This window comes from Oncorhynchus gorbuscha, linkage group LG25, assembly GCF_021184085.1.
Source record: "Oncorhynchus gorbuscha isolate QuinsamMale2020 ecotype Even-year linkage group LG25, OgorEven_v1.0, whole genome shotgun sequence".
Taxonomy (NCBI): Eukaryota; Metazoa; Chordata; class Actinopteri; order Salmoniformes; family Salmonidae; genus Oncorhynchus; species Oncorhynchus gorbuscha.
Genome location: NC_060197.1, coordinates 35,976,553 through 36,001,002, shown reverse-complemented (window position 1 = coordinate 36,001,002; position 24,450 = coordinate 35,976,553). Strand labels below are relative to the sequence as shown.

The 24,450-nt window shown below is 43.4% G+C and overlaps 2 protein-coding genes across 4 annotated transcripts in view; one reads left to right on the top strand and one right to left on the bottom strand.

The window, feature by feature from the left end:
- LOC124014355 (rap1 GTPase-GDP dissociation stimulator 1-like) overlaps positions 1-24,450 on the bottom strand; it is a 52,441-nt gene that overhangs the window by 2,649 nt on the left and 25,342 nt on the right. For all 3 annotated transcript variants that reach the window (XM_046329242.1, XM_046329244.1, XM_046329243.1), the window contains 5 exons: positions 10,712-10,855; positions 5,521-5,652; positions 2,502-2,636; positions 1,979-2,104; positions 818-957 (listed from right to left, as the gene is read on the bottom strand). In XM_046329242.1, the coding sequence (XP_046185198.1) occupies positions 818-957; positions 1,979-2,104; positions 2,502-2,636; positions 5,521-5,652; positions 10,712-10,855 (677 nt within the window). The remainder of the gene's footprint in view (positions 1-817; positions 958-1,978; positions 2,105-2,501; positions 2,637-5,520; positions 5,653-10,711; positions 10,856-24,450) is intronic.
- LOC124014357 (CD276 antigen-like) lies at positions 11,725-13,906 on the top strand. Its single transcript, XM_046329247.1, has 4 exons — positions 11,725-11,943; positions 12,587-12,934; positions 13,250-13,531; positions 13,720-13,906. Exons 1-4 carry the CDS (start codon positions 11,874-11,876, stop codon positions 13,815-13,817), a joined length of 798 nt encoding a protein of 265 aa, XP_046185203.1. The 5' UTR covers positions 11,725-11,873; the 3' UTR covers positions 13,818-13,906.

Genomic DNA, 24,450 nt, shown 5'->3' with positions numbered 1-24,450 from the left:
ACAAAAACAAACATTTCAAATGGGGCACAATTCTAAAACGGGGATATTTTCTCCACCTTGTGGGGGAGCTACTGGGTGTGCAGGGTTTTGCTCCAGCCCTGCCCTAACCCACATACCCTCTACTAACCCGCTGCTCATCAGGACTCTGAAATGAGGTGTGTAAGTTAGAGCAGGATGGGAGCACAAACCTGCACACCCAGTGACTTTCCAGGAGGAGAGACCACTAGGCCAGTCCACCACTGCTCTAAATGATACATGACTTGTGTACGATTGTTTTTTTAACCTTTATTTTACTAGGCAAGTCAGTTAAGAACAAATTCTTATTTTCAATGACGGCCTAGGAACAGTGGGTTAACTGCCTGTTCAGGGGCAGAACGACAGATTTGTACCTTGTCAGCTCGGAGATTCGAACTTGCAACCTTTCGGTTACTAGTCCAACGCTCTAACCACTAGGATACCCATGCGGAAGTATGACATCTCTAGCTGTGATATCACTACCACAGGGGTGCTACTCTGTCTAAAGACCTGAAAATAGGACAGAGGTCACAAATCTACAGATTAGAAGGGGAAAACCAGTCCGAGTCATTCTCCCCTGAGATGAGACTGGATGGGAAGTGTAGCAGAACTGCCAACGCTAGGTCTAGGCATTATCCCACAAGAAAGATCCTATTTCAGGAAGAGTTACACAATGAATCACAGTCAGTTGTTCCCCTTTATGATCAACAGTTCCATTATGGGTCAGAATGCATTCTGTGGTCACAGCCAGCCAACTAGTCAGTCACAGATGGTGTGTGTTTCCATGGCAGCTGGCCCTAACCTTTGATTTGCTGTGGCGGATGAGAGCTGAGAGCAGTCTGTTGGACTCTCCCATGACTCCTGCATGGTCCTTGGCCTCACACCACTCTACCAGACGCTCCACAAGCTTGGAATTGGTCCCCAGCTGGTCTGCCGCATCCGCTGGGGAGAAAACAACAAGCTCTCTGGTATATAAACTGAAATGACTCGACATAAAAAAAACTGGTAACTTCTTGTTGAAATAATTTTTAAATGGGTCAATTCTTGGTAACAATGAGTACTTTCTAGAATTTGTTATAATGAATCTCTGAACTCCAGGAAGGAAGAGATAAAAAAATCTGTATTGTAACACCATACAGGTATTAATGTCCTATCACCTTGAATTGCCTGCTATTCTAACACCCTGTCAACATCGCACTGTGACACTCCGGTCCATAGCGACTCAATCAAAGATGGACTCCACCGATCTCCATGTCACTTTGGATCCAGCTGGACTGCACTTGGCCTTGTTCGGTCCTCCCCAACCTAACCACTATTTGATGAAGATTCAAACGTTTGGCGGAAAACATATCGCATTCTTTGCTTTTTAAAATAGATTTGTAATTTATTTTTTTAGACTGTACTTTCCCATCAATGGCTTCCCGAGTGGCACAGGTGTCTAAGGCATCGCAGTGCTTGAGGCGTCACTACAGATCCGGGTTCGATTGGCCCAGAGTCTTCCGGGTTAGGGGATGTCCTTGTCCCATCGCGCTCTGCTGACACAGTCGCCAGTTGTACGGAGTTTCCTTCAACACATTCGTGCGGCTGGCTTCCGGGTTAAGTGAGCAGTGTGGCTTGGCAGGGCCGTGTTTCGGAGGACGCATGGCTCTCGAAAATACTCTGCTGAATAAATCAAATCTTTGCACCTGGATTTGATACTGATCAATGTAAGGACAAAGAGTGAGGTATGGAACAAATCAAGTTTAGAGCATCATTAGGAAAGCAGTATCACCTCCATTTCAGAAAAGGTTCCTTTAGAACTTTCTGCAAAGTTAATGGGTTGAAACATTCACACCTGTGACTGATTCTGGTCAATTTAAATAGAGCGCGAAGCACAGACGTCGGGGGCATCATTAGGAAGTTGTTCTACAGTGTATTAAATGTGCTATAATTGTGAAATATAGGTGTTATAAAGATGCTCTACCCTGTGTGTCGATGAGCATGCGTAACGTCCCCAGCAGTTTGAACTGGACAGGAGGCATCTCTGACGGGAGGAACTTCAACACCGTATCTGACACACCAGCTGACAGCATTTTAGCCTTGTTCACCACTTCGGGAAAGATTATAAATAAAAGATTAAACATGTTAAATAAATCAATTCAAACTATGCTCCCTCCTCAAAGACATGTATAATCTGCTTTGTTTCCTTAGATATGGACTGTACACCATGAAAATAAACAATACACTAACTTAGTAACAATTATATTCAACCAATATTAACCTAAGGCTCAAAGAAGGAACTTAAGTACAGGGAAGCACTTTTGACTAGAAGTTGTTTGTAGTTGCATTTGCTAAGACCTGCCCCCACCCACAGATCACAAAGGCGTACAGGGGAAGCACTTTTGACAGGAAATGAATGTTAAAGACTTGCCTTGAACCTACGAGTCATATAGAAAATGTAGAACACAGTATACTCAATCATGCATGGAGCGCCTTGGGCGTCTCACCAGGAATGGCCAGGTTGCGCAGGGCGCTGAGCGCGGCGTGCTGCACGGTGACGTTACCCTCCTCCACGTGGCGATCCAGCAGCTCCAGAAGCTTCTGAACAATGCCTGATTCCACCATCTGTATGCAGTTACCATCTGGGGGGGGGGGTGAATAGTAAAAACAATATATTCCTGGCTTTAATATTTCTGAAACTCTGTGGTGAAGCTGAGTAATGGCCTGGAATGACTCATGATATTCAGCTCTCTGAGTGTGTTTTCATTGGGGGGGAACTTAACGAGAGAGAAAATCTGGAAGAAAGTGGGGGGACGTGCAAAAGTCGATTCTCTGTTCTACATGGCAGAGAAGTGTGTTTGCTCGATATACAGAACATTTGGAAAGTATTCATACCTTCCTTTTCCCACATTGTTTACAGCCTTATTCTAAAATGGAATGAATAAAATAAAATAAAAATCAATCTACAAACAATACCCCATAACGACAAAGCGAAAAACGTTTTTTAGATTTTGTGATTAAAAATAAAAACAGAAATATCTTATTTACATAAGTATTCAGACCCTTTGCTATGAGGCTTGAAATTGAGCTCAGATGCATCCTGTTTCCATTGATTATCCTTGAGATGTTTCTACAACATGATTGGGGTCCACCTGTGGTAAATTCAATTGATTGGGCATGATTTGGAAAGGCACACGTCTATATAAAAAGGTCCCACAGTTGCAATTGCATATCAGAACAAAAACCAAGCCATGAGGTCGAAGGAATTGTCCGTAGAGCTCCGAGACAGGATTGTGTCGAGGCACAGATCTGGGGAAGGGTACCAAAACATTTCTGCAGTATTGAAGGTCGCCAAGAACACAGTGGCCTCCACCATTCTTAAATGGAAGAAGCTTGGAACCACCAAGACTCTTCGTGGAGATGGCCACCCGGCCAAACTGAGCAATTGGGGGAGAAGGGCCTTGGTCAGGGAAGTGAACAAGAACCCGATGGGCACTCTGACAGAGCTCCATAGTTCCTCTGTGGAGATGGGAGAACCTTCCAGAAGGACAACCATCTCTGCAGCACTACCAATCAGGCCTTCATGGTAGAGTGGCCAGATGGAAGCCACTCTTCAGTAAAAGGCACATGCCCGCTTGGAGTTTGCCAAATAGCACCTAAAGAACTCAGACCATGAAAAACAAGATTCTCTGGTCTGATGAAACCAAGATTGAACTATTTGGCATGAAGGCCAAGCGTCACGTCTGGAAACCTGGCACCATCCCTACGGTGAGCATGGTGGTGGCAGCATCATGCTGTGGGGATTTTTTCCAGTGGCAGGGACTGGGAGACTGGTCAGGATCGAGGTAAAGATGAACGAAGCAAAGTACAGAGATCCTTGATGAAAACCTGCTCCAGAGTGCTGAGGACCTCAGACTGGGGTGAAGGTTCACCTTCCAAAAGGACAACGACCCTAAGCACACAGCCAGGACAATGCAGGAGTGGCTTCAGGACAAGTCTCTGAATGTCCTTGAGTTACCCAGCCAGAGCTTGAGAAACCTGAAAATAGCTGTGCAGCGATGCTCCCCATCCCAACCTGACAGAGCTTCAGAGGATCTGCAGAGAAGAAATGGGAGAAACTACCCCAATACAGGTGTGCCAAGCTTATAGCGTCATACCCAAGAAGACGAGGCTGTAATTGCTGCCAAAGGTGCTTCAAAGTACTGAGTAAATGGTCTGAATACTTATATAAATGTGATTTTTTTATTTTTTTATTATAAATTTGCAAAGAAATTCTAAAAACCATCTTTTTGCTTTGTCATTATAGAGTACTGTCAGTGGATTAAGGTTGTAACTTAAATTGTGGAAAATGTCAAGGGGTCTGAACGCTTTCCAAACACACTGTGATTCTAGAATCTGAGTGTTATATTTTAGTCTTTCGTACTGGTCCCCTGTGAGAATTGAACCCACAACCCTGGCGTTGCAAGGGCCATGCTGTACCAACTGGGCCACATGGGACCCTGATCAGGGCTGCGAAGGTGAACGGCAAGGCAATGGAGCGCCAAACTGCCCTGGCGTCTCTGCCTGGCCACCTCCCCTCTTTCCACTCGGATTCTCTGCCCCTGACCTTATTACGGGGGCTGAGTCACTTGCTTACTAAGGCTCTTCCATGCTGTCCCTAGGAAGGGTGTGTCACTTGAGTGGGTTAAGTCACAAACGTGATGGTCAGAGACCATGGTCGTGTGGTGCCAGATCAAGGTAAGACTGGCTGTCCCCAGTCCACCTCGTCATGCTGCTGTTCCAGTTTCAACTGGTCTACCTGTGGCTAGGGAATCCTGACCTGGTCACTGAACGTGCTACCTTGTCCCGGACCTGCTACCTTGTCCCGGACCTGCTGTTTTCAACTCTCTCTACCTGCGGTCTCAAACTCAATGCTTGGCTATGAAAAGCCAACTGACATTTACTCCTGGGGGTACTGACCTGTTGCACCCTCTACAACCACTGATTATTATTATTTGACCCTGCTGGTCATCTATGAAGGTTTGAACATCCTGAAGAACAATATGGCCTTAAATGGCCATGTACTCTTATAATCCCCACCCTGCACAGTCAGAAGAGGTTCCTCTCTAGAGAGGAAGTTCCTCTCTACGTTCCTGCCTTTCTAGAGAGTTTTTCCTAGCCACCACGCTTCTACTATTGTATTACTTGCCCTCTGGGGTTTTAGGCTGGATTTCTGTATAGCACTTTGTGACATCTGCTGATGTAAAAAGGGCTATAAATAAATTTGATTGATTGATCAACTGGTACTAGAGAGAGAAGTGTATCTGTTCTACATGATGTTTCCAGTTTGAGTGATGAGATTAGTCAAGAGGCAGTTTTATCCTGAATAACCCATTTTGTTGGTTCCCTATCCCAGCAGGCAAAACTGGTTGAATTATTTCAGTTCAACATGGTAACGATGTCCTTTCAACATTGCAATGACTTAATTTCAACCAGGTTTGCCCACTGAGCTGTTACTACAGACAACGTGTGCAGTAATCTCTTTACCGTTGCGGGCAAAGTTGGCAATGGCCAGTGCCCCTGCCAACTGCAGCTGGTGGTTGTGGGATGGTACCCAGGAAAGGACCCTCTCGAACACACTGCCCTTGCCCGCGTCAAACAGCTTCTGCATGGACTCATCTGAAGGGAGAGAGATGTGGTGAGGCTGTCAACACAAAACACCTGCCCACTGCACCAGAAGGGAGAGAGATGTAGAGAGGCTGTCAACACAAAACACCTGCCCACTGCACCAGAAGGGAGAGAGATGTGGAGAGGCTGTCAACACAAAACACCTGCCCACTCCACCAGAAGGGAGAGAGATGTGGAGAGGCTGTCAACACAAAACACCTGCCCACTGCACCAGAAGGGAGAGAGATGTGGAGAGGCTGTCAACACAAAACACCTGCCCACTGCACCAGAAGGGAGAGGGGCAATCAAAATGTCACAGCAGTTATTTACTTAAAATATATATATATATACATAGACCACACACAAATAAGCATATATGTTTCTGGAAGAAAATGTTACAGGATAAATGTCCTACTTCTTGGCTTCAGTATAACAAAGTGGTGAGGGAAGATTGGAAGGCAAGTAGAATGCTATGTTTATGTTTTGAGGAACAGAAACGGGAATGGAAATGATCTATACTGTTCCGGAATAGAACCGTTATTTTCAAAGCATACATTCCGGGCATTATTCTTAAAAAATATAATAAGATAATAGGCCCCACAAAAAACAAAACAAAAACAAAAATCACAACAAAGCACCTACGCAAGGCCACTGTCACTCATTAACGTATTCCAGTTTCTGTCTGCCAGCTGTAAATCTTTGCCAGTTTGTGTCGCGTGCACGTTTGTATGCTGCCTGCCTCTACTCCCTCCGAAGCATAGGCTACTGATTATACGAGCGTGATTTGGAAGATGGGGAGAGATTATTAATTTGAGAAGAATTAATTCACTTTTTCAAACGCTAGTACCGGATACTATAGTTATCACGTTTGATTTAACAAAAAAAAAATCTGGTGCTGCTCTGCACACCCAAATGTAGTTAACGAAGATTCAAATCAGGAAGGCTTGTCTGAATACTTGTCCAACTTCATCCAGTAAGCATTACATAATTCACTTTGTTTCCTAGTCTATGGGCCGAGTGGGAATAAATCACCAGCATAGACTCTCGTTTCTTCTCCTCTTCTATAAGCCATGTGTGAAACATCATTCTCCTATTTACCTTATAGCCTAGTAGCACCCCCCCCCCCCAAAATACACATTCCGCATGCTTGTCTATACAGAAAAAGAAAATACTTCAAAATACTTCACCAGAAAGCATGATTTAGCCACAGAGGTATCGAGGATCATTAGCTGTGGACTGTTTCACAAGCTCGTAGGCCTATCAATGCCTATTTGAGAAGACCAGTATTTGGGCTGTGCACGTGGCAATAGGACTAGCTGATTATTGAGTTGAGGCTGTCAGTGAAAAGCATCTAAAATGTATGGAGTAGAATTTTCAAACGTTGAGACAAGATGGGGGAGGGGTGTGGCGACGATACAGGAGAGTCTTTCTCCAGAACGGAAGAAGCTGGCGATCTTGTAATTATTGACTTAACTTTTATCATTTTAAATTCCGATTTGTATGATGAACCACGTGGCAAGGATTTTTTAGAAACCAAAACGTTATTATTGAAATGAAACTGTTCCACAGAAATGTGCATATTAAAATCATAACTGGCATGCAGATTGGCAGAAAATGGTAGGATCAATTGTAAGCTTCCACAAACCTGAAACTCACCGGCCGCCTATGAAGTCTGAAGCATTTTGAAAACATAATTGTTTGAATCCTGAATGTTTTATTTTATGGAGGTCTAACACCTATGAGGCAGGCCTACAATCTACCAATCCTACCATTGAGACATGCCCCATAACAAAAAATAAAAAAAACGGCAGGATTTATCCAATTAAGTACGTTTTCAATATGCATACTGCCTCCAGCTTACATTGTAAAGTGTTTGGTGATGCACTAATAGCCTGCTGCCTGCACTAGAATGGTGTTGGATTCCAGCTCGAAATATACGTCATGTTATCATAGTAGAACTTATTGATTACTTTCCATGTAAAAGGAATGTAAAGTCAGCAAAAAGAAACGTCCCTTTTTCCGGACCCTGTCTTCAAGATAATTTGTAAAAATCCAAATAACTTCAGACTAGAGGTCGACTGATTATGATTTTTCAACGGCGATACCGATTATTGGAGGACCATAAAAGCCGATACCGATTAAAAATCGGCCAATTTTTATTTTTAGTAATAATGACAACAATACTAAATGAACACTTAATTTAATATAATACATCAATGAAATCAATTTAGCCCCAAGTAAATAATGAAACATGTTCAATTTGGTTTAAATAATGCAAAAACAGTAAGAACAGTAAGAAAAACAGAAGTAAAAGTGCAATATGTTCCATGTAAAATATGTTCCATGTAAAATATGTTCCATGTAAAACATGTTCCATGTAAAACATATGCTATGTAAGAAAGCTAACGTTTCAGTTCCTTGCTCAGAACATGAGAACATATGAAAGCTGGTGGTTCCTTTTAACATGAGTCTTAAATATTCCCAGGTAATAAGTTTTAGGTTGTAGTTATTATAGGAATTATAGGACTATTTCCCTCTATACCATTTGTATTTCATTACCCTTTGACTATTGGATGTTCTAATAAGCACTTTAGTATTGCCAGTGTAAGAGTATAGCTTCCGTCCCTCTCCTCGCTCCTCCCTGGGCTCGAACCAGGAACACATCGACAATTAGCGCGCGCTAACTAGCTAGCCATTTCACTTCAGTTACACGAGCCTCATCTCGGGAGTTGATATGCTTGAAGTCATAAACAGTGCAATGCTTGACGCACAACAAAGAGCTGCTGGCAAAACGCACGAAAGTGCTGTTTGAATGAATGTTTACGCGCCTGCTTCTGCCTACCACCGCTCAGTCAGATTATATGCAACGCAGGACACGCTAGATAATATCTAATATCTAGTAACTAGTGATGATTGTTTTTTTATAAGATAAGTTTAATGCTAGCTAGCAACTTAATGCTAGCTAGCAACTTACCTTGGCTTACTGCATTCGTGTAACTCCTTGTGGAGTGCAACGAGAGAGAGGCAGGTCGTTATTGCGTTGGACTAGTTAAGGTTGCAAGAACTGACAAGGTGAAAATCTTAGCAGTTAACCCACTGTTCCTAGGCCGTCATTGAAATTAATAATGTGTTCTTAACTGACTTGCCTAGTTAAATAAAGATTAAATAAGGGTGTAAATAAATAATAATAATATATATATATATTTTTAATCGTCAAGTCGGTGCCCATATATACCGATTTTCGACTGTTATGAAAACTTGAAATCGGCCCTAATTAATCGGCCATTCCGATTGATCGGTCGACCTCTACTTCAGACCTTCATCGTAAAGGGTTCAAACACTGTTTCCCATGCTTGTTCAATGAACCAGAAACAATGAAGATGCACATGTGGAATGGTCGTTAAGACACTAACTGCTCACAGACAGTAGACAATTAAGGTCAGTTATAAAAACTTAGTAGAACGGCCTCTTAGTGTCCTAACTCTGGAAAACACCAAAAGAAAGATGCCCAGGTTCCCTGCTCATTTGCATGGACATGCCTTAGGCATGCTGCAAGGAGGCATGAGGACTGCAGATGTGGTCAGGGCAATAAATTGCAATGTTCGTACTCGCAGTAACAGACCACGTGTAACACCTGCACAGGATCGGTACAGCCGAACATCACACCTGCGGGACAGGTACAGGATGGCAACAACAACTGCCCAAGTTACACCAGGAACGCACAATCCCTCCATCAGTGCTCAGACTGTCCACAATAGGCTGAGAGTGGCTGGACTGAGGGCTTGTAGACCTGTCGTAAGGCAGGTCCTCACCAGACATCACCGCCAACAACATTGACTATGGGCAAACCCACCGTCGATGGACCAGACAGGACTGGCAAAAGGTGCTCTTCACTGACCAGTCAGGATTTTGTTTCAGCTGGGGTGATGGTCGGATTCGTGTTTATCATCGAAGGAATGAGCGTTACACCGAGGCCTGTACTCTGGAGCAGGATCGATTTGGAGGGTCCGTCATGGTCTGGGGTGGTGTGTCAAAGCATCATCGGACTGAGCTTGTTGTCATTGCAGGCAATCTCAACGCTGTGCGTTACAGGGAAGACATACTCCTCCCTCATGTGGTACCCTTCCTGCAGGCTCATCCTGACAATGCCACCAGCCATACTGCTCGTTCTGCAAGACAGGAATGTCAATGTTCTGCCATGTCCAACGAAGAGCCCGGATTTAAATCCCATTGAACACGTCTGGAACCTGTTGGATCGGAGAGTGAGGGATAGGGCCATTCCCCCCAGAAATGTCCGGGAACTTGCAGATGCCTTGGTAGAAGAGTGGGGTAACACCTCACAGCAAGAACTGGTAAATCTTGTAGAGTCCATGAGGAGGAGATGCACTGCAGTACTTCATGCAGCTGGTGGCCACACCAGATACTGACTTACTTTTGATTTTGAACCCCCCCCCTTTCTTTCAGGGACACATTATTCAATTTCTGTTAGTCACATGCATGTGTAACTTGTCCAGTTTATGTCTCAGTTGTTGAATCTTCTGTTCATACAAATATTTACACATGCTAATAAGTTTGCCGAAAAAAACCACAGTTGACAGTGAGAGGACGTTTCTTTTTTTGCTGAGTTTATATGTTGGGGTCATTGAAGGGTGAAAAGGGACTTGGTGTATGTTTATAAAGCATGTTTTACTCCAGCAACAATAACCTGTGGAGCAGCAGGAGAAATCCCGCTCAAAATAGGCTCTGTATGCTGTGCGCGTAGGATAGTTGTGTTGGATAAATAAGATAAACGATGACTAACAGATACACACACACAGGCCAATTTAAAGTACACAAAATGATGCAATTGCACCTATAGACCGATAAGCATGACAGTCAAATCCATTTCCATCGATTGGTATTTCCATCAATTAAAAAGCATTATTTTGCAATGCATTTTCCTTTCTCCCGGTAATTATTTTATTTTAAAAAAAATTTTTAAAAATCGGCTTTTCATAATATTTTTGGGCCAAAAGCCGGCAATTGCTGGCTAACGGAAATCAATGTTTGTTTGTGTGTGTGTGTGTAGTACCTCCCAAAAGCAGCAGCACCATCAGATCGGAGGCAGTCTTGAGCTGGGCCACATCCTCATCCCTTTCCCCATTCACGGTGTGAGTCACCACATCTAACAGACACTCCACCAGGCCTGCCTCCACCAACTGCAGCTTGATCACATCTGAGAGAGAGAGACAGTTACACAAAATTAGAAAATGACAGCATCTCCCGGAGGTGGATTAACTATCAACAACTCTCACACACCCCACCTTTCTTCCTTTAGACTATACACCCCAATCATTGTCCATTTCTGTCCATCAAAAGTACTTGAGTCAACAATTATTCGGACTGTGTGAGTTTGTCGGATAATCATTAACTGTAGTCATTCATCCGGCAATAACTGTTGGGAGCTAGAAACACAAGCATTTCATTACACCCTCAATAACATCTGCACGTGAGCAGTAAGATTTGATTTGAAATGACTCGCATTGAAAAAGCATTGGCAGCATCTGAAATTCTCAGACACAAAATCCCAGTGTTCTGACAGCCTCATATTTTTCAGGATGTATATCTTGATATTTAATTCCTACCTGAGTGTCGAGTAAAAAAAAAAACAGCAAAAAATTTTTTTTTTTTAGGTGTCCACTGTCCAGACATGGATAATGATGGTTCAGTATACACCCAGTGTACAAAACATTAAGAACACCTGCTCTTTCAATGACAGACTGACCAGGTGAAAGCTATGGTCACTTGTTAAATCCACTAGATAAAGGGGAAGACAGGTTAAAGAATGATTTTTATGTCTTGAGACAGTTGAGACATGGATTGTGTATGTGTGCCATTCAGAGGGTGAATGGGCAAGACAAAAGATTTAAGTGACTTCGAATGGGGTATGGTAGTAGGTGTCAGGCGCCCTGGTTTGTGTCAAGTACTGCAACGCTGCAGGGTTTTTCATGCTCAACATTTTCCTTTGTGTATCAAGAATGGTCACCCAGCCAAAAAAATGATTCACTCCAGCAGGGAACTGGTTACAGGAATAATGCATGTTGTAAGCGGAGACAAGAGTGGGCGCAGTTAGACACAAGCAAATCTAAAAGGAAAATGCTACATTTCGTTGTAAGACGTGAGCGCCCAGAGTCCGCAGCTGAACTGAAGGACTTCCATGTGGTTTGCTGAACGAATGCAGTCCACTCAAGAACATGGCTATGAACTGGAAATCCTGTCTCACTTTTGCCATTTCATTTCTGGTCTTCAAGTTATCCCACTTAAGTAAGTCTAACAATTCAGTTATCTTCAATTCATATAACCTTACCAGTAATATAGACGGAGTGATTATTTACAAAAAGTGTTACTAAATATGCAGATGAGAACATCAAGTTTTATGTGGTCAATTATTTGCGAGGTCAAAGGTTTGTTTGAAAATAACAAAAGTGATTTCGAGACACATTCAACACAGTAATGAATTGTCCATTTTGGATAAAAATGTTTCATAGCCCTATATCCAAACTCTGTCCCATTTGTCTATTTTCAAAAGGTACTGGATGCAGGTTTGTTTGTGCCATTTGTGCTAACCATCTACAATGTCAAAGTACAGCACACAGTATGGTTGTACTGTACAACTCAACCGACTATTTCTAAAAACTCCAGGAGTCCTGAACCACCTAAATCTGGAGTGGCAGGTACCCAGCCTACTGGTTAAGAGCATTGGGACAGTAAGCCGACATGGTGAAAAATCTGCCGGTGTTCCCTTGAGAAAGGCACTTCAGGTTAATTGCTCCTGTAAGTCACTCTGGATAAGAGTGTCTGCTAAATGACTCAAATGGAAATCTTTCACAGAACAGCTTTGGCTCAGTGGATAATGCCTTTTATGAGAATGAGGTTCTATAAAACCTATATTTTTCTGTCTTCGTAGCGGAGTTTGAGACCACTGTTCCCAGTGAGACGCAGCTTGCCATCCTGGGGCAACATATAGTCCTAGACTGCAGCTTCCCTGTGGACAAACAATGGGATCGAACGCGCTGCCAGATTGAATGGAAGTTCGACAAGGTGGTGGTCCACAGTTTCTACTATGGCCAGGACCACCTGAACGACCAGAGCAGTCACTATGTCAACAGAACCAGCCTGTACCACTCTGATATACAGAAGGGGAACGCTTCTCTCAGGCTGGAACGTGCCACTCTGGGAGATGAGGGAAACTATACCTGCACTGTGCACACAGAAATGGGCCCAAAGAGGACATCTGTATCCCTTAAATTAGCAGGTAACACTCACATCTTTATTTCTGCTTTTTGGAACAAGGAATAAACTTATTTATTCCTAATTTGTTGAGAAAAAAAAATCAAGCACCTTGTGTAAGTTGTATAATATATATATGACTCATGATTTTGCACTCTTTACAAACATGTTATTCAGTAGAACATTTAGTTGCTTTAACAGCAATTTGTCTCCAATGAAGTCAATTGGGGTTGTGATGGTCACGCTCCCCTTCATATTCTTAGCAACTACACTTCTACAGAAGGCATACAGTTAGTCATGATACTACTTTAACATCCAATTCTATCATTGTTCTGTATAGCATTCTACCCTGAGCCTCGCCTGAAGTTCTCAACCTCTGCCTGTGGCGTGGAGCTACTCTTGACCACCGAGGGGTACCCCCGACCCTCAGTGCAGTGGCTGACTGTCAGTGGCGAGGACGTCGGCGACGACACAGTCACACACCTCTCCCAGGACACACAGGGCCTATACACTGTTTCGAGCACAGTATCCCTGCAAGGAGCGGTCAATAAGACCCTGACGTTTGTCTTAAAGAACGAGGCCCTGGGACAGGAGATCAGGAGAAACATCACACTTCTCTCAGGTAACTTAAAAAGGACAAGGAAATATAATTATTTATATGGCAGTGCATTTGTTGTAAAGTGAAAATGAAAAAGGTAGGTTGTCGGTAGTTTATATATTAAGTGAAACTGGAAGTAAGAGAGGCAGACCTACGTAGATAATGTGTTACAAAGCGAATCTGACTGTCTTTTCACTTTTTTTTAATAACAGGAAATAGTGTTGATGTGTCACCTGGGGTTTACCAAGAGAGATGGTGGTTTGTTATTACTGTCCTGGCTGTGATGCTAAAATACTTGTTGTGTAACTAAAATGTAAACATTTGTTGTTTTGCTTCTTGGACTAATTAGTAATGATGCACAATGCCACTAAGAAAATTGAATAAACTGTACAGAATGCATCTGTAAATAAGTAAGTTTGTTATGCTGCATTTACAATTATTATGTAGATCTATCTATGTACTGTATATTACAGGCATATGTCCTAACATCGGTAGGGGGCACTATTTTTATTTTTGGAAAAATAAGGTTCCCAAATTAAACCACCTATTTCTCAGGACCAGATGCTAGAATATGCATATAATTGACAGCTTAGGATAGAAAACACTAAAGTTTCTAAAACTGTGAAAATATTGTCAGGAAGTGCCTCTTATTTTGAAATCGTTGTGTTCCTCTGCACCCCTATTTGGCCATTGAAAGGGATATCAACCAGATTCCTTTTTCTACGTATTCCCTAAGGTGTCTAAAGCACTTTGATGTAGTTTCACGCCTTTATGTTGAAGAATGAGAGTAAATGACTACATTGCGTTAGTGGCCAGCTGAGGGCTCTCGGAGTGATTCTTGCGTAAAAGACAAAAGGTAGTCGTGACCGCTATTTCCGGGTGGATTTCTCAACATAAAGTGACCAACAAACAGAGGTATTTTGGGTATAAAAATAATCTTTATGGAACAAAAGGAACATTTGCTGTCTAACTGGGAGTCTCGTCAGTGAAAACATCTGAAGATCATCAAAAGGTAAAACGGTTCATTTGATTGCTTTTCAGATTTGTGACCAAGCTTCCTGCTGCTAGCTGGACATATTGCTATGTTAGGCTATCGATAAACTTACAAACAAAAGCATAATTTCAAAATCTGAGATGACAGGGTGATTAACAAAAGGCTAAACTGTGTTTCACTATATTTCACTTGTGATTTCATGAATATGAATATTTTCTAGTAATATTTGTTTACCTTTGCGCTATGCTAATTAGTGTAGTTGATGACAATTCTCCTGGATCCGGGATGGGTAGTTCCAAGATAAATTCCTTAGTGTTGCCGCAAAAAGTCTCTGGCCTTATAGAACACCTACTCATTCAAGGGTTTCTTTATTTGTACTATTTTCTACATTGTTGAATAATAGACATCAAAACTATTAAATAACACATGGAATCAAAAAGTGTTACGAAATATTTTGATTTGAGATTCTTCAAACGGCCACCCTTTGCCTTGATGACAGCTTTGCACACTCTGTATTCTCTCAACCAGCTTCACCTGGAATGCTTTTCCAACAATCTTGAAGGAGTTCCCACATAAGCTGAGCACTTGTTGGCTGCTTCTTCACTTTGCGGTTCAACTCATCCCAAACCATCCCAATTTGGTTGAGGTCAAGGGATTGTGGAGGCCAAGTCATCTGATGTAGCAACCCCATCAATCTCCTTGGTCAAATAGCCCTTACACAGCCTGGAGGTGTGTTGGGTCATTGTCCTGTTGAAAAAACAAATTATAGTCCCACTAAGGGCAAACCAGTTGGGATGGTGTATCGCTGCAGAATGCGGTGGTAGCCATGCCGGTTAAGTGTGCCTTGAATTCTAAAATAATCAATCAGACTGTCACCAGAAAAGCACCCCCACACCACCACCTCCATGCTTCACGGTGGGAAATACACATGCGGAGATCATCCGTTCTCACAAAGACACAGCGGTTGGAACCAAAAATCTCCAATTTGGACTAATCAGACCACAAGGACACATTTCCACCAGTCTAATGTCCATTGCTCGTGTTTCTTGGCCCAAGCAAGTCTCTTCTTATTGATGTCCTTTAGTAGTGGTTTCTTTGCAGCAAATCGACCATGAAGGCCTGATTCACACAATCTCCTCTGAACAGCTGATGTTAAGATGTGTCTGTTACTTGAACTGTGAAGCTGCAATTTCTGAGGCGGGTAAAGCTAATTAACTTATCCTCTGCAGCAGAGGTAACTAAGTCAATGACGGCCTAGGAACAGTGGGTTAACTGCCTTGTTCAGGGGCAGAACGACAGATCTTTACCTTGTCAGCTCGGGATTCGATCTTGCAACCTTCCCGTTACTAGTCCAACACTTTAACCACCATAGTAATTAATGGTTTTTGTGACAGCACTTGAAGAAACTTTCTAAGTTATTGAAATTTTCCGTATTGACTGACCTTCATGTCTTAAAGAAATGGACTATTGTTTCTCTTTGCTTATTTGAGCTGTTCTTGCCATAATATGAACATGGTCTTTTACCAAATAGGGATATCTTCTGTATACCACCAATACCTTGTCACAACACAACTGATTGGCTCAAACGCATTAAGGAAATAAATTAATTTATGGCACACCTGATAATTGAATGCCAAGAAAGTGCAAAGTGGTCATCAAGGCAAAGAGTGGCTACTTTGACAAATCTCAAATATATTTAGATTTGTTCAACACTTTTTTGGTTACTACATACCTGTCATTTAATCATTTTGATGTCTTCACTATTATTCTACAAAATAGTAAAAACCCTTGAATAATTAGGTGTCCTAAAACGAGAGAGAGAGCGTGAGCACACACAGAACATTTTTAAACGCAACAATTTCAAAGATTTTACTGAGTTAAAGTTCATAAGGAAATCAGTCAATCAGTCAATTGAAATAAATTCATGAGGCCCTAATACACTGCTCAAAAAATTAAAGCGAACACTAAAATAACATCCTAGATCTGAATTAATGAAATATTCTTATTAAATACTTTTTTCTTTACATAGTTGAATGTGCTGACAACAAAATCACACAAAAATTATCAACCCACGGAGGTCTGGATTTGGAGTCACAAAATTAAAGTGGAAAACCACACTACAGGCTGATCCAATTTTGATGTAATGTCCTTAAAACAAGTCAAAATGAGGCTCTGCAGTGTGTGTGGCCTCCACGTGCCTGTATGACCTCCCTACAACGCCTGGGCATGCTCCTGATGAGATGGCGGATGGTTTCCTGAGGGATCTCCTCCCAGACCTGGACTAAAGCATCCGCCAACTCCTGGACAGTCTGTGGTGCAACGTGGCGTTGGTGGATGGAGCGAGACATGATGTCCCAGATGTGCTCAATTGGATTTAGGTCTGGGGAACGGACGGGCCAGTCCATAGCATCAATGCCTTCCTATTGCAGGAACTGCTGACACACTCCAGCCACATGAGGTCTAGCATTGTCTTGCATTAGGAGGAACCCAGTGCCAACCGCACCAGCATATGGTCTCACAAGGGGTCTGAGGATCTCATCTCGGTAACTAATGGCAGTCAGGCTACCTCTGGCGAGCACATAGAGGGCTGTGCGGCCCCCCAAAGAAATGCCACCCCACACCATGACTGACCCACCGTCAAACCGGTCATGCTGAAGGATGTTGCAGGCAGCAGAACGTTCTCCACAGCGTCTCTAGACTGTCACGTCTGCACATGTGCTCAGTGTGAATTCGCCAATCTTTGTGTTCTCTGGCAAATGCCAAATGTCCTGCACGGTGTTGGGCTGTAAGCCCACCCCCACCTGTGGACGTCGGGCCCTCATACCACCCTCATGGAGTCTGTTTCTGACCGTTTGAGCAGACAGCTCGCATTGATGTGCCATCCTGGATGAGCTGCACTACCTGAGCCAGTTGTGTGGGTTGCAGACTCCGTCTCATGCTACCACTAGAGTGAAAGCACCGCCAGCATTCAAAAGTGACCAAAACATCAGCCAGGAAGCATAGGAACTGAGAAGTGGTCTGTGGTCCCCACCTGCAGAACCACTCCTTTATTGGGGGTGTCTTGCTAATTGCCTATAATTTCCACCGGTTGTCTATTCCATTTGCACAACAGCATGTGAAATGTATTGTCAATCAGTGTTGCTTCCTAAGTGGACAGTTTGATTTCACAGAAGTGTGATTGACTTGGAGTTACATTATGTTGTTTAAGTTTCCCTTAATATTTTTAGCAGTGTATATGGATTAAACATGACTGGGTTTCTGTACAGCACTTTGAGATATCAGCTGATGTACGAAGGGCTATATAAATAAATTTGATTTGATTTGATTTGATTTGGATACAGAAATGGAGGTGTTTTTCATGGTTCAGGCTAGGCACCTTAACTCTCACAGCATAGAATGACATTCTAGACCATTCGGTGTTTCCAACTTTGTGGCAATAGGTTTGGGGAAGGCCCTTCCCTGTTTCAGCATGACAATGCCCTGTGCACAATGCGAGGTCCATACAGAAATGGTTTGTCGAGATCGGTGTGGAAGAACTTGACTGGCCTGCACAGAGCCCTGACCTCAACTCCATCGAACACCTTTGGGATGAATTGGAAAGCCTACTGCGATATAACAGATGAAATATTGTGTACTTATGAGTTATACTTACCGAGTGGTCAAGATTGTTGGGACACTAACGCGAAAAGGTCGCTGGTTCGAATCCCGGAGCCGGCAAGGTGGAAAAATCTGCCGTTCTCCCCTTGAGCAAGGTAGTTAACCTCCAACAACTGCTCCCCTGGCGCCGATGACATTAAGGCAGGGGGCTGCCTTAACGTCATTGGTGTCGGGGGAGCAGTTGTTGGAGGTGAAATGCAGAAGCCACATTGTTTGAATGCAGTTAGTTGTACAACTGACTAGGTATCCCCCTTTCACTCACCAGATTGATCTATTCATTTTGTTATTATTTTACATTAGTATATGGCTCCCTCTCTTGCCCATTCATTGTACTGTGGCAAGTGTGTAGTCTAGGACAAATGGAAGAAGTTGGTCGTTCGGTAGGACATGCTAGACATGTCTTGAACATACATAGCAGACCATATTATGTCTTTACAGTTCCAGTAATCTACGCTTTATATTGAACAGAGAATTCATTTTTGTTAGCTCTATAGAAAATAAAAATATATATAATTGCGGCACCATGTCCCTGGATCTCCGAGTGCTTTTTGGCTTTTGGGAATCTTGAATGTGGACTGTACGTGTTGGGGGAAAACCCCGCTTCAGGCTTGGGCAGTGGCTATGGTCAAATGGTAAAGAGGTCACGACAGCAGTACGGTCATAGACTAGAGAAAGGTATACAGGGTTTGTGTGAGGGGAGAGCGAGATTAGATGTTTGAGTCTGGGATTGTATTGTGTATGCATGTGTGAGTGTGGTGCGCATGCGTGCCAGAGAGAGGGAGAAGTTGTCTGGAGTAGAGTTAATCAGGACATTGTCTAAGAACATGGCAGAAGGGAAGAACTCTGTGTGCTGCCAAGAATGATGACAACAGTCAGTGAGTCTCCCTCTGTCACACACACGCCGTCTCTCACACAAGTGTAGAAAACATTAGGAACACATTCCAAATATCGAGTTGCACCCTCTTTTGCTCTTAGAACAGCCTCAATTCGTCGGGGCATCAAATCAAATTTATTTGTCACATATGGTTAGCAGATGTTAATGCGATTGTAGCTAAATGCTTGTGCTTCTAGTTCAGACAATGCAGTAATAACCAACGAGTAATCTAACAATTCCAAAACTACTACCTTATACACACAAGTGTAAAGGGATAAAGAATATGTAAATACAGACATGAATGAGTGATGGTACAGAACGGCATAGGCAAGATGCAGTAGATGGTATCGAGTACAGTATATACATATGAGATGAGTAATGTAGGGTATGTAAACAAAGTGGCATAGTTTAAAGTGGCTAGTGATACATGTATTACGTAAAGATGCAGTAGATGAGAGAGTACAATATATACATATGAGATTAGTAATGTAGGGTATATAAACATTATATTAAGTAGCATTGTTTAAAGTGGCTAGAGATATATTTTACATCAATTTCCATCAATTCCCATTATTAAAGTGGCTGGAGTTGAGTCAGTGTGTTGGCAGCAGCCACTCAATGTTAGTGGTGGCTGTTCAACAGTCTGATGGCCTTGAGAATGAAAAACAGCTTCTGTCTCTCGGTCCCTGCTTTGATGCACATGTACTGACCTCGCCTTCTGGATGATAGCAGGGTGAACAGGCAGTGACTCGGGTGGTTGTTGTCCTTGATCTTTATGGCCTTCCTGTGACATCGGGTGGGGTAGGTGTCCTGGAGGGCAGGTAGTTCGCCCCCGGTGATGCGTTGTGCAGACCTCACTAACTTCTGGAGAGACTTACGGTTGTGAGCCGAGCAGTTGCCGTACCAGGCGGTGATAAAGCCCGACAGGATGCTCTCGAATGTGCATCTGTAGAAGTTTGTGATTGCTTTTGGTGACAAGCCGAATTTCTTCAGCCTCCTGAGGGTGAAGAGGTGCTGCTGCGCCTTCTTCACGATGCCGTCTGTGTGGGTGGACCAATTCAGTTTGTGATGTGTACGCCAAGGAACTTAAAACTTACTACCCTCTCCACTACTGTCCCATCGATGTGGATAGGGGGGGTGCTCTCTCTGCTGTTTCCTGAAGTCCACAAATCCTCTCCTTAGTTTTGTTGACGTTGAGTGCGAGGTTATTTTCTTGGCCCCCCCCCCCCCGAGGGCCTTCACCTCATCCCTGTAGGCCGTCTCGTCGTTGTTGGTAATCAAGCCTACCACTGTAGTGTCGTCCGCAAACTTGATGATTGAGTTGGAGGCATGCATGGCCACGCAGTCGTGGGTGAACAGGGAGTACAGGAGAGGGCTCAGAACGCACCCTTGTGCGGCCCCAGTGTTGAGGATCAGCGGGGTGGAGTTGTTACCTACCCTCACCACCTGGGGGCGGCCAGTCAGGAAGTCCAGTACCCAGTCGCACAGAGTGGGGTCAAGACCCAGGGTCTCGAGCTTGATGACGAGTTTGGAGGGTACTAAGGTGTTAAATGCTGAGCTGTAGTTGATGAACAGCATTCTCACATAGGTATTCCTCTTGTCCAGATGGGTTAGGGCAGTGTACAGTCTGGTTGAGATTGCATCGTCTGTGGACCTATTTGGGCGGTAAGCAAATCGGAGTGGGTCTAGGGTGTCAGGTAGGGTGGCGGTAATATGGTCCTTGACTAGTCTCTCAAAGCACTTCATGATGACGGTGAGTGCTACGGGGCGGTAGTCGTTTAGCTCAGTTACCTTAGCTTTCTTGGGAACAGGAACAATGGTGGCCCTCTTGAAGCATGTGGGAACAGCAGACTGGGATAGGGATTGATTGAATATGTCCGTAAACACACCAGCCAGCTGGTCTGCGCATGCTCTGAGGGCGCGGCTGGGGATGCAGTCTGGGCCTGCAGCCTTGCGAGGGTTAACACGTTTAAATGTTTTACTCACGTCGGCTGCAGTGAAGGAGAGTCCGCATGTTTGGGTTGCGGACAGTGTCAGTGGCACTGTATTGTCATCAAAAGCGGGCAAAAAAGTTAGTCAGCCTGGGAGCAAGACATCCTGGTCCGTGACGGGGCTGGTTTTCTTTTTGTAATCCGTGATGGACTGTAGACCCTGCCACATACCTCGTGTCTGAGCCGTTGAATTGCGACTCTACTTTGTCTCTATACTGACGCTTAGCTTGTTTGATTGCCTTGTGGAGGGAATAGCTACACTGTTTGTATTTGTTCATGTTTCCGGTCACCTTGCCCTGGTTAAAAGCAGTGGTTTGCGCTTTCAGTTTCACACGAATGCTGCCATCAATCCACAGTTTCTGGTTTGGGAATGTTTTAATCCTTGCTATGGGAACGACATCTTCAATGCACTTTCTAACGAACTCACTCACCGAATCAGCGTATTCGTCAATGTTGTTGGACGCAGTGCGGAACATATCCCAGTCCACATGATGGAAGCAGTCTTGGAGCGGGGAATCAGATTGGGTCGGACCAGCGTTGAACAGACCTGAGCGCGGGAGCTTCTTGTTTTAGCTTCTGTCTCTAGGCAGGGAGCAACAAAATGGAGTCGTGATCAGCTTTTCCGAAAGGAGGGCGGGGGAGGGCCTTATATGCGTCGCGGAAGTTAGAATAGCAATGATGCAAGGTTTTACCAGCCCTGTTTGCGCGATCGATATGCTGATACAATTTAGGGAGTCTTGTTTTCAGATTAGCCTTGTTAAAATCCCCAGCTACAATGAATGCAGCCTCAGGATATGTGGTTTCCAGTTTGCATAGAGTCAAATAAAGTTCTTTCAGGGCCATCGATGTGTCTGCTTGGAGGGAATATATACAGCTGTGATTATAATCGAAGAGAATTCCCTTGGAAGATAATGCGGTCGACATTTGATTGTGAGGAATTCTAAATCAAGTGAACAGAAGGACTTGAGTTCCTGTATGTTGTTGTGACCACACCACGTCTCGTTAAGCATAAGGCATACACCCCCGCCCCTCTTCTTACCAGAAAGATGTTTGTTTCTGTCGGCGCGATGCGGGAAGAAACCAACTGGCTGCACAGATTCCGTAAGCATCTCTCGAGTGAGCCATGTTTCCGTGAAGCAAAGAACGTTACAGTCTGATGTCCCTCTGGAATGCTACCCTTGCTTGGATTTCATCAACCTTGTTGTCAAGAGACTGGACATTGGCGAGTAGTATGCTAGGGAGTGGTGCATGATGTGCCCGTCTCCGGAGCCTGACCAGAAGACCGCTTTGTTTCCCTCTTTTACGACGTCGTTGTTTTGGGTCGCAGGCTGGGATCCATTCCGTTGTCCTGGGTGAAAGGCAGAACACAGGATCCGTTCCGGGAAAGTCATATTCCTGGTCGTACGGATGGTGAGTTTACGTTGCTCTTATATTCAATAGTTCTTCCCGACTGTATGTAATGAAACCTAAGATTACCTGGTGTACCAATGTAAGAAATAACACGTAAAAAAACAACTGCATAGTTTCCTAGGAACGCGAAGCGAGGCGGCCATCTCTGTCAGCCATCTCATGGACTCTACATGGTGTTGAAAGAGCTGCTGGCCCATGTTGACTCCAATGCTTCCCACAGTTGTTTCAAGTTGGCAGGATGGACCATTCTTAGTACGCTCAGCAGCACTTCACTCCAATAAGCAGTTACCAAGGCCACAGATGACTCCACATAATACAGGCCCGACTCCCGTGAAGTGAAAATTGACCACTGTACATTAAACTGATGACAATACCCCTTTAAAATATCATATACTGTCCCAAAACAAGGTTAGCTTTCTACTTGGCATAAGAGCACGTTTTGGTTTTAGGTGCCGACCCAAATCCAGCCGTGGACGCTCAATTTATTTTGTTGTTGCAGTGTGCACTTCAATAAAAGCAGTTTCCTCGCTTAACTGACTTCAACCAACGCATTATTCATTTCCGATAGACCGATACAGCAGAGGGGAGTTTCAAATTCTGAACGGGACATTTAAAATAAAAAAAATGCACACACCACTTTTTCTGTATGCTTATCTGACATGTTAGCATGGCTAATGTAAAATAACCCTAGGGATGCATTCCCTAGCTATGCTAATACAACATTAGCATTATAATTCAACACTACATTTCTGCACCCTAGCCATCATTTTCATATACCTCATTCTCCCCCTTCTCATTTCTTTCACAAGTTCTCGCTCTTATTTAAAAAAAATAAAAATAAAAAAAAACCTGTATACCCATCTATCTATTCAGCCATCTATAGCTGGCAGGATGCATTGTGTTGGCATATTGGTTGTCAGGGGAATGTGACGTCATAATGTAAACGTGTGTGGATCCGAAAATGTTTTCTGCATACTGTATTATAGGTGGAAGATTGATACTTAGAGGTTCACAGCCAAGCTTTGAATAGCAATTATTCTCTGTATTCGTAAAAACAAAAACAGGTAATCCTTGACAATGTCAAATAACTCAAGCATAGATTGGTCACTTTTCTTTCTAATTTGGGACACAAAAAGTAAAGACCATGAGTAAAGGCATCCACATGATTCCCAGCCGAAACAGTTTGTGCATAGACAGTATTATGATGGCAATTCTGTTAGGTTCTGGACTTCGGCAAGGTTTTTTTGGTGGTGGGGTGGGGGTCAAAATGTTTGAGGCAAGCCAAAATCAGTAGCCGAAGTCCACGTCTTCTCGTCTGCGATTGGTCAAAAGGGATCATTCAACGAATCGCCTGTTGTCATTCAAAAGAGACGACTTGTCCTCATGCACATTTTTTCACTTGAGAAATAAATCCTGCATCAAAACATCCTAGTCAAATGCAAAATCCCCTCGGCAAAATGTAAACATTATTTACAGATTAGAGTTCATACACTAATTCGGACTATTTTGAGTTTGAGGAAGTGTATATTGGCTAGGGAGTTTTTTTTTAAACCGTACGTTTTTTAAAAACAGTACTGCTGTTTTTTTCTCTTTTTTCAAGCGTAGATCTTTTAAGGGAGTATGCCAGGTAGGTAGTAGGTGTCAGGTGTACCAGTTTGTGTCAGGAACTACAACGCTGCTGGGTTTTCAGGCTCAACATTTTCCTGTGTGTATCAATAATTTTTATTTAACTAGGCAGAATGGTCCACTACCCCAAGGACATCCTGCCAACTTGACAACTGCGGGAAGCACTGGAGAAAACACGAGCCTGCATCCCTGTGGAACGCTTTCGACACCTTGTAGAGTCCATGCCAACAAATTGAGGCTGTTCTTTGGCCAAAAGGGGGGAGGTGCAACTCAATATTAGGAAGGTGTTCCTAATGTTTGGTATTCTCAGTGTATGCTAATATATGCTACAAATACTTCACATTTGCATGAAATTTTACTGGTCGTATAGACATATTTAGCAAAATGCTTG

Bases quoted from the DNA above. Each gene is read 5' to 3' on its own strand.
- LOC124014357 (XM_046329247.1), top strand. From the start codon at position 11,874: ATGGCTATGAACTGGAAATCCTGTCTCACTTTTGCCATTTCATTTCTG. The intron at 12,935-13,249 runs GTAACACTCACA...TGTTCTGTATAG, and splicing joins TGTATCCCTTAAATTAGCAG to CATTCTACCCTGAGCCTCGC. The intron at 13,532-13,719 runs GTAACTTAAAAA...TTTTAATAACAG, and splicing joins AAACATCACACTTCTCTCAG to GAAATAGTGTTGATGTGTCA.